The sequence below is a fragment of the Scyliorhinus canicula genome, chromosome 11 (assembly GCF_902713615.1).
Source record: "Scyliorhinus canicula chromosome 11, sScyCan1.1, whole genome shotgun sequence".
Classification (NCBI taxonomy): Eukaryota; Metazoa; Chordata; class Chondrichthyes; order Carcharhiniformes; family Scyliorhinidae; genus Scyliorhinus; species Scyliorhinus canicula.
The window spans coordinates 164,461,589-164,479,062 of record NC_052156.1 but is presented as its reverse complement, the minus strand read 5'-3'; the positions used below and the strand labels follow the sequence as shown (position 1 = coordinate 164,479,062).

At 44.9% G+C, this 17,474-nt stretch overlaps 1 protein-coding gene across 1 annotated transcript in view; it reads left to right on the top strand.

Annotated features, from left to right (window-relative positions):
* Positions 1-6,436: 6,436 nt before the first annotated feature.
* The window catches only part of ccdc3a (coiled-coil domain containing 3a), a 78,108-nt gene continuing 67,070 nt past the window's right edge, over positions 6,437-17,474 (top strand). Inside the window, exons 1-2 of the mRNA XM_038811924.1 lie at positions 6,437-7,020; positions 12,914-13,088. Coding sequence (XP_038667852.1) covers positions 6,656-7,020; positions 12,914-13,088 — 540 coding nt within the window. The 5' untranslated portion in view covers positions 6,437-6,655. The remainder of the gene's footprint in view (positions 7,021-12,913; positions 13,089-17,474) is intronic.

The following is a 17,474-nucleotide window of genomic DNA, read 5'->3' as shown; positions in this document are numbered from 1 at the left end:
TTGTCCCGAAGTCTAGGTGGGCTCCCTCACTGACCTTTTTGCTGGGCATGGGGGAGGGGGCAGGGAATCTGGTACCCCACACAGTTCAGCCCCAAGGAGTTTATCACTTGCAGAAGGATCACTTTGTCTACCCACTAGATGGAGCTGTCACACCATTAATTCCAATTGAGTCACCCTCATAAAATATAAAAAAATATTTGTGCACTGTGTTTCATCTGTTAGTTTCAAATGTAATTTTAAATAAATATCTAAATTATTGTTTTTGAGAAACAAAAGAAACACATTAATGTAAAACGCAGTATCTTCAAGAGCGAATTAGTCAATGGCTGGACAGCTTTGTCATCCGACTCTATTGCCATGTACGTTCATATATTAAACCAAGGTTACTTAACATGTGGAGCAGATCCATAAGTATCACAGCAGGCACAGCAGGGGTATTATCGTCTTTACTCTGCCTCAGCTATCACTATCAGAGAGACCCAGCATAAATTCATATAAAATTCCATGGGGCTGGCCAGTTTATTTGCGCACACGGAACAGTCTAAATGCATAGACCAGTTCGCAATGCCATGAATCATTACGGGAACTAAAGGCTTTGCCACAGTTTCTGGAATTTAGGTTTAAATTTGTCTGGAGACATGGCAACAGCAACATAGCTTGCTGGGAAAACGGTAACAATTCACAGTAACAGGAGTGGGCTTTTCCAAATTTTCCGGATGCCCATATCCTGTGAAACAATTAAAGACACAACTTTATCTGTTTATGCATTGTGCTATTAGTGCATTCAATTTTGTTCAGGGCAGCACGGTAGCATAAGTGAATAGCACTGTGGCTTCACGGCGCCAGGGTCCCAGGTTCGATTCCCTGTTGGGTCACTGTATGTGCAGAGTCTGCACGTTCTCCCCGTGTGTGCGTGGGTTTCCTCCGGGTGCTCCGGTTTCCTCCCACAGTCCAAAGATGTGCAGGTTAGGTGGATTGGCCACGCTAAATTGCCCTTAGTGTCCAAGAAGGTTAGGAGGGGTTATTGGATTGCGGGGATAGGATGGAAGTGAGGGCTTGCTGCAGACTCGATGGGCCGAATGGCCTCCTTCTGCACTGTATGTTCTATGATTTGGATGTTGTTATCATGCCTAGCGTTTGTTGCCCATTCCTAATTCTCCTGGTGGTGGTGAGCCATCTTCTTGAAGCACCGAATTCCATATGTTGTAGGTACTGTACATATTGTGCTGTTAGGGAGGGTGCAAAAAAAAAGTAAGTTATTAATATTTAACCTACGCAATGTACACAGGTAAGGTTCACAAGTTCATATTTTGCTTAGTTTTGATATGTTAATTTTATGAAACGCTACCTTCACAGTCAGCTCTGTAACGTTTAGTGTTGTCTGTACTCTGGCCATTGCCAGAGGAACTGCATGATTTTAAAATAGTAAATTCTGGCACATTTATCACCAATCAGAAAAAAAAATAGTTTGATATAAGTTTTCTCACTTCCAAATGTGTCATTGTTCCTTGGATGCCGAAGGGGCAGCGTAAATCACATTCTGGAGGTTGAAACACACAATTCAACTCTGTAATCGTATTTTCCGAATTATATTTTTTGCTTGCGTTTTTACAGAGCTGGAAACCTTGGCCTGGATTCTCTGTTTTTGGGACTATGTCCCCTCGCCTTCGTTAAAAACTGGCCTTTCACGCCAGGAAAACTGGCGTGAAGGGGCCACATATTCCTCGCCGTGCAGGGGGCTAGCAGTGAACCGTCGGGGGGCTCGCAGCTTTTGCTGCAGATACAGGCCCCTGCACGTCCGGGTTAGAGGATGCATGGCGGCGGCCTCCAGCAGCCACGCTGTGCTCCACCGCGGACTCAGACCGCGGAGCTAGACCTTAAACATAGTGTACCCGATCGGCCGTGCGCCCGACCTGGAACGCCCGGCCAAAAATTGCCCGGCCAGGTATAATGCCCCCCCCCGCCACGCTAGTATCCCAACCGGCAAGGCCGTGTTAGATCCACGCCGTTGGGACTTTGGCCGGTCATGGGCGGAGAATGGCGGGGCAGGCCTCCTGTAACGGCTGCAGGTAGGGGATATGCCGCACTGAGTACACCGCTTTTCGGGGCGTGGAGAATCAGGAACCACTGCCGGTCCCGATTCCATGTGTGGAAATGGATTCTCCGCCCTGGCGCCAGCCGCGATTTCGTCATCGGGGTGCGGAGAATTCAGCCCCTTATTTTAGCACCAACTCATTAGCCAAGTGAGGATGGAGATGCTGGAAATAAGGCTTCTCTAAAATATTTATATCAATTTAGTTGGTTCAAATTAGTGTTCTTGCAATTGGTAGCCATTTGCCAATTGCCAAATTTGATTGGTGGTTTTTAAATGCTTGACTGATAGTTTTCACTCCCACATGCATTTTTCTTATTCTATTTTAAGAGCTGTTCATTTGTGAGTTGTGATGCTCTCTGAATATGCTTCTGTGCCGAACAGGGACAAGTTTAACATTTTCCATTGTGGCAATAGGAGTTCAATTTCAAAATGTGATGTTTTTGCTCAGCTAAGTTTCATCTCTTGCTCGATGATTGCAAAATAATTTTGGAAGCTTCTACATGCCTGTTAAGAGGCCCAGATTTTGCTGCATTAATATTAATAATCTTTATTATTGTCACAAGTAGGCTTACGTTAACACAGCAATGAAGTTACTGTGAAAATCCCCTAGTCGCCACATTCTGGCGGCTGTTCGGGTACACAGAAGGAGAATTCAGAATGTCCAATTCACCTAACAAGCACGTCTTTTGGGACTTGTGGGGGGTAACCGGAGCATCCGGAGGAAATCCACGCAGACACGGGGAGAACGTGCAGACTCTGCACAGACAGTGACCCAGCGGGAAATCGAACCTGTGACCCTGGCGCTGTGAAGCAACAGTGCTAACCAAATAGCAATATGTATGGTTACTGCTTAGAAAACTCTCTTGAGTCCCAGTGTTTTCAAATCCCTCCTTGGCCGTGACCCTGCCCATCTCTGTAATCTCCTCCAGCCTCACAACGCTCCATGAATTCAGCACTCCTCCAATTCTGGTCTCTTGCACACCCCAAATTTTAAAAATTTCACAGCTCCAACAACACTCACGAAGCTCAACACCATCCAGGACAAAGCAACACACTTGATTTGAACTCCTTCCATTAACATTCACACCCGCCACCACTGACACACAGTGACAGCAGTGCGTACCATCAACAAGATGCACTGCAAGAACTCACCAAGGCTCCTTCGGCAGCAACTTCCAAACCCACAATCAGTATCATCCAGAAGGACAAGAGCAGCAGATACCTGGGAACACCACCACCTGGAGGGTCCCATCCAAGTCACTCATCATCCTGACTTGGAAATATATTGGCATCAAAATCCTGGAACTCCCTCCCTAACAGCACAGTGGGTGTACCTACACCTTGGGGACTGCAGCGGTTCAAGAAGGCAGCACACCACCATTTTCTCAAGGGCAATTAAGGATGGGATATCAATGCTGGCCCAGCCAGCGAAGCCCACATCCAGCAAAAAATTATTTAAAAACACTATTGATGGCCATGCCTTCAGCTGCCTAGACCCTAAGTCCTGCAATTTCCTTCATTCACTTCTCCATCTCTCTTTTCTCCTTTAAAACGCTCCTTCTAACTGACCTCCTTGATCTCGCTTATGATCATCTGACCCAATATCTCCCTTTGTTGCTCGGTCTCACGCTTTGTTTTGTAATGCTCCTGTGAAGTCCCTCGGTGCATTACATAAATACAAATCGTTGAATTAACCGTCAGGAGGAAGCGAATATCTAATGTAATACTGGCCCTTTAGAGGACAAAACAGGAAACACAGAGGTGGCGGAGGCCCTGAAACAATGTTTTGCCTCTGTCTTCACAGTAGAAGATAATAAAAAATTTCCAAATCTACAAGGAAATTGTTGTAATAACCATCACTAGGGAGGATGGGGTTAAAGGCAGGTAAGTGTCTGGAACCTGCTGGCTGCACCCTTGGGTATTAAGGGAGGTAGCAGCAGAGATAGTGGTTCATTGGTTATGATATTTCAGAATTCCCTGGATTCTGGAAGGGTCCAGGTGGATTGGAAACACGCTAATATGTCTCCCCTATTCAAAAAGGGAGCGAGGCAAAAAGTAGATAACTATAGACGGGTTATCTTGACCTGTGTGGTGGAGAAGTTGCTGGAATCAATCATTAAGGAGAAGATGACTGAACATTTGGAAAGACAAGGCTCAATCCACCATTGTCAGCATGGCTTTATGAAGGGTAAGTCATGCTTGACAAACTTGCTTGCGTTCTTTGAGGATGTAACCAGCAAGGTGGATAAGGGGGAACTTGTGGATCTGGTATATCTAGATTTCCAGAAGGCGTTTGATAAGATGCCCCATAAAAGACTGATCCAGGGGGTTGGGGGTAGAGTACTAGATTGGATTGACGATTGGCTGACTGACAGAAAGCAGAGGGCTGGGATAAATGGGTCCTTCTCAGACTGGTGAACTATAACTAGCGGAGTGCCACAGGGGTCGGTCCTTGGACCTCAACTGTTTACAATCTATCTAAATGATCAGCAAGCAGGGACAGAGTGCAACATAGTAAAATTTGCAGATAATACTAAAAATGGTAGGAAAGCAGGCAGTGAAGAGGAGATAAATATTTTACAGGTGGTTATAGAGAGGCTCGGAGATTGGATCAAAATTGGAAGGAGTTTAATGAAGGTAAGTGTGAGGTTATTCATTTTGGCCAAAAAAGTAGAAAGGCAAAAACTTATACTAAATGGTAAGCAGATTCAAAATGCGTCTGGCCAGAGGGATCTGGGTGACTTTGTTCATGAATCGCAATAAGTTGGTATGCAGGTACAGCATGTAATCAAAAAGGCAAATGGAATGTTTGCGTTTATTGCAAATGGACTGGAGTATAAAAGTCAAGAAGTGTTGTTGCAATTGTATAGGTGTTGGCGAGACCACATCTGGAGTATTGTGTACAGTTTTGGTCTCTTTATTTGAGGAAGGATGTGGTGGCATTGGGGGCAGTTCAGAGAAGGTTCATCAGATTGGTTCCGGAGGTGAAAGGGTTGATGTATGAGGAGAGATTAAACAGTTTGGACTTATACTTGCAGGAGTTTAGAAGGTTGAGAGGGGATCTGATCGAGGTGTATAAAATACTAAAAGGGATTGATAAAGTAAATGTAGACCAAATGCTCCCCCTTGTGGGGCAATCTAGAACGAGAGGTCACGGATATAAATTGAGAGGCGGTAGATTTAGAACTGAGATGAGGAGGAACTACTTCTCGCAGAGGGCGATGAAGTTGTGGAACTCGCTGCCCCATAGTGCGGTGGAATCTCAGTCATTAAATGGTTTCAAGAAGGAAATAGATATATTTCTGATAGAAAGTGGGTTAAAGGGATATGGGCAACAGGTTGGGAGGTGGATTTGAGACCAGGAAGAGATCAGCTATGATCTGATTGAATGGCAGAGCAGGCTCGAGGGGCTGAACCACCGACTTCTGCTCCTAAATCCTATGTTCCTATACATGTCAGACTTTAATTCAATATCAAGTCAATTACAGCTAAATATATAGAACCATAGAATCTCTAGTCCAGAAGGAGGCCATTCGGCCCATCGAGTCTGCACCAACCCTCTGAAAGAGCATCCTACCTAGCCCCCCCCCCATCCCAATAACCTCACCTAACCCTCATTTCCCTGGACACTAAGGGGCAATTTAGCATGGCCATTCCACCTAACCTGCACACCTTTGGACTGTGGGAGGAAATCGGAGCACCCGGAGGAAACCCACGCAGACAAAGGGAGAACGTGCAAACTCCACACAGTCACGCGAGGCTGGAATTGAACCCGGGTTCCTGGCGCCGAGAGGCAGCAGCGCTAACCAATGTGACACCATGCCGCCCCACGTGTAAGATATGTAAGATTCATAAATAATAAAATGCTTTACAGCCACTGTAAAACAAACATGTTTCACCTTTGACAAACTCTCACTGAGCTTCCATGTGACTGAGAGGCAGACGTGTGTGTTTGCTCGTAAAACAACGAGAAAAACACAATTTAGGTCCACGATCCATGGATTTAGGAACAGTTTGTTCCTCTTCTCAAAAAATTTAGGTCCAAGTTAGGACAGCACAAAAAAATGTCACTGGTGTTGAACTTTTGAGCTAATTTGAAACAAACCGAATAATGATGTTCACACAACCAGGCAACATTTCCTGAGTCACTTTCTCAGCTGACACTGGCCTCCCGCTTTTTCCAAAAAAAGTGGTGGGGACAGGGTTAAAAATGTGGACAGACCACCGATTGGTTCTTTCAGGGGGAAACTTGTGATTGGCTCACATCCACACAGGGGAGCTGATTGGTTGAGGCTGACTGAGGTACAATTGGCTCCCCCCCACTTCATTCAAGTTTTATATTGTCCACAACCAACTCGCTGGGAGTGGAAGTTTGTTGATAACTTTGCTGAATGCCAGAATCACTGGGTAAACTCTGGGATCTGTTTCCTCGCTCTGGCATTTCATTTAATCGGCCCGAAGAAAGGAGGGGAAAAAAAGTTAGAACACAGGCATAAAAGTTAAGGGGGGAGGGGAGGGGGAAACTAACTTTGGCTCCAAAGTTGCAATTCTCTGTACAGCATGACCTTCATACCTGCGATCGTCCTGATTGTCACAGGTTGTAGGCTGGCCCCAGCTCTGAGCTGTCAGTTCCCCGCCGACTGGAGACCCATGAGCGAGGGCTGCAGGGCGGAGCTGGCGGAGATCATAGTCTACGCCAGGGTGCTGGCCATCCACCAGGACATGTACAGCGTGTACAACTACCTACCCTGGCAGTACGAGAGCAGCCTCTTCTACACGGCGGAGATTGAGATGCTGTGTGACCAGGCTTGGGGCAGCATGCTGGAGGTACCCGGCGGATCCCGGCTAAACCTCACTGGCCTGGGTTACTTCTCCTGTCAGTCCCACACCGTCATGGAGAACAACAGCTACTTCTTCTTCCTCAGGTAAAGCTCAATAACCAACAGCCACACACACACCTTACTGGCCTGAAACTGATGTATTAAAAAAAACTAATTGTGACTGGTGCAGCTAAGGTTCACATTCTTCAATCCTGTGTCAGACTTGATTAAATAGATATATATATATATATAAACGTTGACATGCTAATAATATGCAATTGTGATAGTTCGATATGTCGAGACCTTTTTTAAAAAAGCTTATAGCAATAATATTTTTTATTATTGTCACAAGACGGCTTACATTAACACTGCAGTGAAGTTACTGTGAAAATCCCCTAGTCACCACCTTCCGGCGCCTGTTGGGGTACACTGAGGGAGAATTTAGAAAGTCCAATTCACCTAACAGCTCTTCTTTCTGGACTTGTGGGAGGAAACCGGAGCACCCGGAGGAAACCCACGCAGACACGGGGAGAACGTGCAGACTCCGCACAGACAGTCACCCGAGCCTGGGAATCAAACCCGGGTCCCTGATGCTGTGAAGCAACAGTGCTAACCATTCTGCAATATCTTCATTTTATTTCAAACGTTCACCTGATTTATGGTTTTGAGTTCAGTTGATGGGTTCAAGAGTGAACTTATCTTTCTCGCAACAGAGGCTAACTGACCAGTTGTGTGTTCCAGAATTCACTGTTTTGATTTCAGACCCTCTCCCCTTTCAGTGAAAATGTAATCACTGTGCACAGATATCAGTGTTAAAATACCATGGCAGCTTCCCATTGACAGCAACCCCCCCTCCCCCCAACAGATCACCTACTAGCCTTTTGGGGCGACTCTTCATAGAACCATACAGCAGAGGAGGCCATTCAGCCCATCATATCTATGCTACCTCTTTGATATAGATCTCCCCTGTACTTTCCCTAAAACCCCATGGACTTTTCTCCTTCAAGTAATAGACCAATTCTCTTTTGAAAGGTACAATTGAATCTGTTTCCACCACTGCTTTGGCATTTTCTTTGATAAGCTCAGGAACCCATATTTTTTAACAGGCTTCTCAATTTGTCCAGCTGCATTTATAGATTTGTGTAGATCCACCCACCGGGTGTCTCTGTGTTCCTGCAACACTTTAACATGTTTATATTTCCTATCCTTATTCTTACTGTTACAGAGTATCTGTCGCATGTCTGCACAGTTTACTAGTCTATGTCCTCTTAAAGCTTGTTATTGTCCTACTTATTGTTTACTATAATTCCAAGTATCATGCCATCGGCAAACTTTGAAACTATGGCTTTATACTGAAGAGCATTAAAATATACCCAGTAGAGCAGCAGATGCCTTAACACTAATCCCACTGGAGAACACTTTGCTTTCTTCCCTGCAGCCTGATAACTGCTCCCCATCACTCTCTGCATTCTACCCCTCAGCTAGTTTTGTATCCATTATTTTTGTAAACATTATATTCATAATTTGCTCCACAAAGCAGTTTTCCTGAATGAAGTACTGTTAGATTTACAAATTGTTGCTAATATTTTTATAGGTATGGACGACACAGTGGGTGGCACAGTGGTTAGCACTGCTGCCTTACAGCTCCAGGTTCCTGGATTCAATTCCAGCCGTGTGTGGTCGTGGGTTTCCTCTGGGTGTTCCGGTTTCCTCCCACAGTCCAACAATGTGCAAGTTAGGTGGATTGGCCATGCTAAATTGCCCTTTAAGTGTCCAAAAGGTTAGGTGGGGTTACTGGGTTACCGAGGATAGGTAGGGTTTTCTTTCAGAGGATCAGTGCAGACTTGATGGGCTGAATGGCCTCCTTCTGCACTGTAGTGATTCTACGATTCCATGAAAAGTGTTATTTAACAAAATGGATTTTTTTCAAATGTCAAAATCTGCATAAATAAAGTCGGCCATATGATAGGAACTTCTAAAGTTCACTCTTTGTATTTTGGTCAATATTTTACTCCTTTTATATGTTTACAATCAAATAGACAGCATATGTCTTTTATACTTAAAATGAACCTCCTTATATTTTCTATGGGAATTTCTAATTCCTGATTGTCTCATTACTGAGGCATTCGGGGTAGTCACGTTCCATGTGTAAATGGGACAGTTGGACTTTGCTCTGTGGAAGCCTGCTGGTGGTTATTCTGATTAAAAATAAACACTGACATTCAGGAGGAGCCGAGGAGACAGCATGTAATCTAAGATGTCTCCCATCCTGAATCCAAGATGCCAGATAAGATAGTAGATGGCGAGAGATGAGTTATAGAGCAGTAATTCACTCAAAAGCCCAGGATGACAACCTGTGCTGCCAAAAGTAACACCAAAATATTTTACGAATTTTGGTGGATCTGCAGGATTGAATTACATCCTTAAACTCATTTATTGGCAGCTGTTCATTAGTCTTTGGTTTATAGCCTCTCTTCATGTACTATGTACCTTTATTCTCCTTTTGCCTGATTGCCTCTTATTTCTTCGTTGCCTGGAGTAACTATGCAAGTATGAGAGAAGCACACAGCATTGAGACCCGGTGAAGGTGGTCGGCTCCCTCTCCCGAAGGATACTGTTACGACTCCCTCAGGGGTCAAACCCTACATTGTTACAGTTCCCCTCCTACACCATGGAGTACAAATGCCCCAGATGATTGGGGGCAGAGCAGGGGGCAGAGCATCCCCTCCTCCTAACTGGGAGGAATTTCACAGGATATTGATTGATTGATTGATATTTATTGTCACGTGTACCGAAGTACAGTGAAAAGTATTTGTCTGAGGCTGAGGGAACGTACACAGTACGTACATAGTAGACAAAAAAATAATCAACAGAGTACATTGACAATGGTACATCAACAAGTAGTGATTGGTTACAGGGTGAAACAATGGCCAAACAAAAGCAGCATAGGGTGCCATGAATAGTGTTCTTACAGGGAACAGATCAGTCCAAGGGAGAGTCGTTGAGGAGTCTGGTAGCTGTGGGGAAGAAGCTGTTCCTATGTCTGGATGTGCGGGTCTTCAGACTTCTGTATCTTCTGCCTGATGGAAGGGTCTGAAAGAGGGCAACGCCTGGGTGGGAGGGGTCTCTGACAATGCTGTCTGCCTTTCTGAGGCAGCAGAATCAATGGGAGGGTGGCAAGCTTGTGTGATGCGTTGGGCTGAGCTCACAACACTCTGCAGTTTCTTGCGATCTTGGACTGAGCAGTTGCCATACCCAGGCTGTGATGCAGCCGGATAGGATGCTCTCTATCACACATCTGTAGAGGTTTGTGAGAGTTGATGCAGACATGCCGAATTTCTTTAGCTTCCGTCGGAAGTAGAGACGTTGTTGGACTTTCTTGACTGCTGCATCAACGTGAGTGGACCAGGACAGACTGTTAGTGACGGATATAAACACTGCGGGGTGAGGAGTAGCGTAATTGTAGCATTGTGAGTGGAGTAAATAAACCGAGCTGTTATCCTGCCTACCGGGTGCCGTGTGATGCCTTTACCCTCGACTCACACACACACCAATGAAGCACTTGGGTTTTTGTGATAATCCAGCAGGTTTCAAAGTTACTTTTTGATCTGGGACCACAGATACCCAGATTTGCAGAATTCAGTTTCCCAGCTTTTTATGGTGGATTTGAACCCTTATGTCCTCTGTCCTGTGCTGTAACGATTCGGCTAAAATATTTAACTTTCATTACCCTCATGAGTAACAGGTACAGTACAGATGGAAGTACAATTCATATGAAAGATAATAAGATAGTATCAGGATCTAAATGCTTACAGTATCATATAAATACAAATTATAAGATCAGCAAAGTATATTACGCGAAAATCTGTGGAAAAACCTGTATGTCATTAAAAATCTTGTAAGGCATGCACTTCCTGTTCGCAAACTTTTCATCAACAGAATTTTTCCACTGGCTTTTCTGTCATTATTCATGTTTTTGAATTGCTGCCTCAATATTATGGAAGATCTTGAGGGAGTGGGTTGTGTCCCTGTGTATGAGTCACAACACTGTAGTGGCACGGTAACACCGTGGTTAGCACTGCTGCTTCACCGCGCCAGGGACCCGGGTTCGTTTCCCGGCATGGGTCACTGTCTGTGTGGAGTCTGCGTTCACCCTGTGTCTGCGTGGGTTTCCTCCGGGTGCTCCGGTTTCCTCCCACAAGTCCCGAAAGACGTGCTTGTTAGGTGAATTGGACATTCTGAATTCTCCCTCTGTGTACCCGAACAGAGTGTGGCGACTAGGGGATTTTCACAGTAACTTCATTGCAGTGTTAATGTAAGCCGACTTGTGACAATAATAAATATTATTATAAAAAGAGAAGCTCCAGGTTCGAGTCCCAAGGAACATGTGTTCATAACGTGGCCAAACAGGTTGAGCATCAACCTGCAAATCCTTTTAAAGACAATGGCAGACAGCACGAGTGGGAGCAACTCCAGGTCATCCACGTGATGGAGGGAAGGTCGGAGTCTCCGCATTGATAGTGCCAGACCACGGCATGCATTTGAAAGTGCATCTGGAACACACCACCAGCACATCAATGTTTCCCAGTCTGTTTCCCGGTGATGAACTGCTGCAGTGGTTACGTCGGTTCCCAATCACTAAGTGGCTGTGTCGGTGGAATTTCTCAAGTCTCTCTTCCAAATCAATTACCACAGTATATAAAAGTTTACATTGATGAATAGACAGTAGTCAATGCCTTTCGTCAACATTTTTCAACAATTCTGCAACTTGGAAAACAAAACAAAAACAGAAAATGATGAACCATATTTTAAATCAGTTTAACTTCACAAAAGAATGAATGGCAATGAATTTGTCATTGTTCTTTTCAGTGGGTTGGCATTCTGGCAGTAGCACTGGCTCTGCTTTGGATATAGGATTTTAATTTAGCTCTTCCTTTATTGGGGGGCATCGAAGGGACTTTTATGTTTCTGTTCCTTTTGATTACACCGCCATGAACCACCCAGGGACAATTTGAAAAAAATGAAATTAAAATTGCTTATTGTCATGAGTAGGGTTCAAATGAAGTTACTGTGAAAAGCCCCTAGTCACCACATTCTGGCGCCTGTTCGGGGAGGCTGGTACGGGATGTTAATGGTGCTATATAAATGCAAGTTGTTATTATACAATAATGTTGCATGAAGGCAGTGTCTATTTTATCCCCCAACTTATATTCTGAAATCCCCTTTGTTGCTTTACCATTTCCTCACAGGAGTATACATATGCATAGATCATTAAAGGTGGCAGGACAGCAGGCGAGAGCTGTTAACAAAGCAGATAGTATATCAGACTTTAAGGGCATAGAGTACACTAGCAAGGAGGTTATGCTGAACTTATACAAGACATTAGTTAGATCTCAGCTGGAATATTGTATCCAGTTCTGGGCGCCACAGTAGAGGAAGGATGTGACCGCATTGGGGAGAGAGCAGGAGAGGTTCACAAGAATGGTTCCAGGGATGAGAAACTTCAGTGATGAGGATAGATTGGAGAGGTTGAGACTGTTCTCCTTGGAGAGAAGAAGGCTCAGAGGAGATTTGATAGAGACTTTTAAAATCACAGGGGAGCTGGATAGAGTAGACGGGGAGAAACTGTTCCCGCTCGTAAAGGACTGAGAATGAAGGGGGGGGGGGGGGCACAGATTTAAAGTGATTTGCAGAAGAAGCAAATGTGATGTGAGAAAAATCTTTTTCACACAATGAGCGGTTCAGGACTGGAACACACAGCTTGGAAATGTGATGGAGGCAGCTTCAATTCAGCCATTGAAGAGGGCATCAGATGGTTATTTGAATAGAAACAATGTGCAGGGGTATGGGGAAATGGCAGCGGAATGGCACTAAGTCATAAGTGCAGACACAATGTGATTCTGTGCAGCGTGCACATCAGAATAATTCTGGGATATTCATGTAAATCACAGGCTATTATCATACTAATGCTGAAAGATTGCTGTTTTTTTTTTTGCAGGATGGATGACAATTATAACATAATTCCTCATGGAGTTAATTTTCAGGATGCTATTTTTCCAGACACAACTGAGAACATGAAGATGTTTTCCAGCCTCTTCCAGTTCTCTAACTGCTCTCAGGGGCAACATCTCCAAACTTACACCATTGACTGGGAAATCCAAGAAGATCACAGGGTAAGGCTGCCATCTGCTGGCCATCTTCATCGAGCTTTTACACATGGCGGATTTTGGAAGTAAAATAAAACTTTTATTGGTTGAAAGCCAAATATTCATATGGTCCTATTTTGAAATTCTCAGCTACAAATCTAATGTTGCTTATGTATTTTAGTGGAAATGCAGCCGTCTTGATTGAACGGCAAAGTATTTTTAGTAGTTCAAAACAGGACATAATTTATGAGTACAAAAAATAAATTGGTTCAATACGGCATTCTTTTCGCTCTCCCATTCTGAGTTATTTCATTGAGCTGAAGGTAATTTGACTTCAGTTACGAGACAAGTATCTTGTTTACCAAAATTGTGCCTCCTCAAAGAATTGCAGGAATTTCCAGTGCAAGCGTGATTTTTAATTGCAATAAAATATAATAACTTCTTAATGGATCTCCCATGGCCGTTCTCAACTATGAATGGGCAACTGTATTCCATTCCTCTGAATATATTTTGCGAATTGCCTTGGGATGTCTTGTATGTCAAAGGTGCTGGAAAAGTAGTTTTGATGATCGTTATTTGTACGGGTGCTCCAAGCTGCCTTTCTGTCCCATTCCCAGCCGAGTCAGGGGTCCTTCCCTTATTCCGACAGTTTTTCTTTCTCCCTTTCCCCCTGACCTCCTCGCCTCTCTTTCGCTTCTCCTTTTAACAAGTTCTCTCCCCACCGCTCCCCTCCCCCCTTCACTTCTTCGATAGGATACCCCTCTTCGTAGGCTTCTGTCATTTTACTGCCCCCCAGAGGGTTTATCTTTGCTTTTCCCACACACTGCTCAAAAGGGACAGACACCACTCACTCTAAGCTTTACCCCAAGCAGCATCATATATGTTCCTGTTTTTTCTCCTCACCAATGCTCCAAGATCTGGTTGTCTGTCTCTTTCCATCATAACATTTTTGGGATCATCAAGTGAGCTCTCCGCTTCCCTCTTGGGCCCCTCCTCCCCAGCCTTTCCTGTCTCTGTTCTCGTCCTTACCCTCCTGAAAAGGTTTATCCTTCTCTCCGTTTTTCTGTTTCCTCCATTTCTTGGGCAGCAGCACAGCTGAAAATATATAAAATTAGGAATTTTTTCATTGAATATGGATCTCTCTGCACCTGCGTATCGCTCCGTCTTGCCATTTCTTTCCATTCTTGAACGCCATCACTTCTTTTCACTTTAATTTTTTTTCACGTTTTTCCCCCTTTTCTTACTCTTTAGTTTACCTCTCTCTGAAGATGCACTTTCAGAGACTCCATTGGTGAACGCAAAAAGGAATTGGTAACAAGAATTGCACAGTAGACATATGGCTGCAGCAGGCTCCCAAAATGTGTCTTTGCCTAAGATGACTCCACCCCCTGGGGAGGGGGGGGGTGATTCCCCACTCTGAGTCCTGATTGGCCACTCAGGCCAGGTAACCCTTACTCTGCTGTGTTGCCCTTAAAGGGCCAATCACCACATTCTCAATTTCCTGTTTCTTGACATAATGCTTTCTCTTCTTCCTTTAACTCACTGCAGCATGGAAAGGTTGAGAGAGGGAAGAGCTGGTGAATGTAAAGAAACCAGAGAGTGACAGGCAGGAAGGAGGGATACACTTCTGGGAAGTATAGTTGTGGGCAGGAGGTAGGACAGTGGACAAAGTCACTGCAGCAGAAGTGGATGGCTGCTTTGTATCTGTCCATGAATTAGGCGCTTGATAGTGAAGAAGTTGAGTATTGCTGAGAAAAGAGACACACCGTCAAAGGTTTTTGTCTAGTATTCATCAGGACAGATGCAAGAATACCAAATTTCAAAGGCAGTATCAATTTATGCTGCATCAGAAAAGGGTGCTGATTGGTTGGCAAATGAACTCTGACTGGTTGAGACGTTACCATGGAGAATGCATCAAGGATCTATTGTCCCGCATGCTTTTGTTTAATTCAAAACAGGTGCAAAACCTGGACATGTTCCTTTTGCTTGCAGTCCCTGGTTTGAATATTTGTAGCTTCTAGCAAGAATAAGTGAACATCATTCTAGGAATTCTAATATAAAATGTGTAGTCCTGGGACATTTACAGGTAAATTTAAGAAAGAAAGATCTTGCATTTATATTGCGACCTTTCATGATCCCAAGATTCCCAAAGTGTTTTACAGCCAATCATGAAATGTTTAAGTGTAACACAGAGGAATATTTTAGGATGTGCCATCCATCATTTTCTTCTTATATTTTATTGAATTATGATGGACTCACCTGGAAAATTCAGCTAAGCACTGCATGGTGCCAGACTTATTATCCCCTTTGCCGCTTGCTCTCAGGTGTATTCCGTGTTCCAAATGACCCTTGACCTCACCTGACCAGGTTGGACCCAAAGCTACGTTTGCCCGAAGCACCTGACCCAGAACTGACAAAACCCAAAATCTGGCGTGGCGTCAGTCCCAAGATTGCCAGTTTTGTACCTGTAACTAAGAAAGTCCTTCTGCATGCTTTGTATTAGGCTAGGCAGAGTAAGGTTAAATGATTTATTTAGAAGCAATATTTTCATCTCGGATGAAGTACCTGTCATTCAAAAACACTTTACATTGGAATCCAATCACTGACACTGAATTAAGGCTTTAAAGTTGTGGTTTAAAGTCACAATGAAATGAAATGAAAATCGCTTATTGTCACGAGAAGGCTTCAATGAAGTTACTGTGAAAAGCCCCTAGTCGCCACATTCCGGCGCCTGTCCGGGGAGGCTGGTACGGGAATCGAACCGTGCTGCTGGCCTGCTTGGTCTGCTTTCAAAGCCAGCGATTTAGCCCAGTGAGCTAATCTGTGCTGTCACTAATTTATTCTTTAATTGGACATGGGCATCGCTGTCAAGGCCCGCATCGTCCTAAATTGCAATTGAGCCTAGTGGCCATTTCATGGAATCATAGAATCCCCACTGTGCAGAAGGAGGCCATTCGGCTGATCGAGACTGCACAGACCCTCTGAAAGAGCACCCTACCAAGGCACATCACCGTCCTATTCCCATAACCCCGTAACCCCACCTGACCTACACACCCTTGGGCACTAAGGGCAGCACGGTAGCACAGTGGTTAGCACTGTGGCTTCACAGCTCCAGGGTCCCAGATTCGATTCCTGGCTTGGGTCACTGTCCGTATGGAGTCTGCACGTTCTCCCCACCTCTGTGTGGGTTTCCTCCGGGTGCTCCGGTTTCCTCCCACAGTCCAAAGGTGTGCAGGTTAGGTGGATTGGCGATGATAAATTGCCCTTAGTGTCCAAAAAAGCTTGGGTGGGGTACTGGGTTACAGGGATAGGGTGGAGGTGTGGGCTAAAGTCGGGTGCTCTTTTCAAGGGCCAGTGCAGACTTGATGGTCCGAATGGCCTCCTTCTGCGCTGTAAATTCTATGATTCTATGACGAAGGGGCAATTTAGCATGGCCAATCCACCTAACCTGCACATCTTTGGACTGTGGGAGGAAACCGGAGCACCCGGAGGAAACCCACGCAGACAAGGGGAGAAAGTGCAGACTCCGCACAGACAGTCACCTGAGGCTGGAATTGAACCCAGGCCCCCGGAGCTGTGCCACCACCTTGCTGTGGGGTCAGGAGTCAAACGTAGGCCAGACCAGGTAAGGAGGGTAGATTTCCTTCCTGAAGGGGACTTTAGTTATTCAGATGGGTTTGAGCAACAATCAATGATAATTGTCCTGGTCACTTACTGAGACTAGCTTTCAATTCCAGATTTAAATTCTACCAGCTGCCAAGGTGGGATTTGAACCCATGTCCCCCAGAGCAGTAACCCGGGCCCGTGGATTACAGGTCCAGTGACATTACCAATGTGCCAGCATCTCCCTCTAATACTAATATAATCTGCTTATGAACAGATTTTAGTGATCGGCTTGAACATGGAAAGAGGAAATTGAATTGTTTTAGTGATTTGATCACCGGGTTCTCCACGGCACAACAATACAGAGCCACAGAAACTCCACCGCAATGTGGTTCCCCCCCCCCCCCCCCCCCCCCCCCCCCCCCTCAGCAGGGACCTCCCACATTCCCAAAGCGACCTGCCTTCTTTTGAAAAGCAGTCTGGCAAATCTGACTTTCATCCCTTCATTTAACCATTACATCAGTCTTGACATCGATAACTTCAAATATTAAATCACAGAAGTGCACAGCCGCACGGAATAAGATAAAACGAGAGAAACTATATATCGTAAAACTGTGTTGAAAGATATGATGTGTGGGCCCAGGATCACTTGAACTATCACGGGCATTGCGAGAGAGAGAGCCCAGGACATTTCCAAAAATGCTAGTTTCTTCAAACACTGATAAGACGTAGGATGCCCGACCGAGCGCAGCTCATTCCTGACCAGCTTCGCATTTCTGTGCTGACATGATGACACCAAAGCTTTGCCAG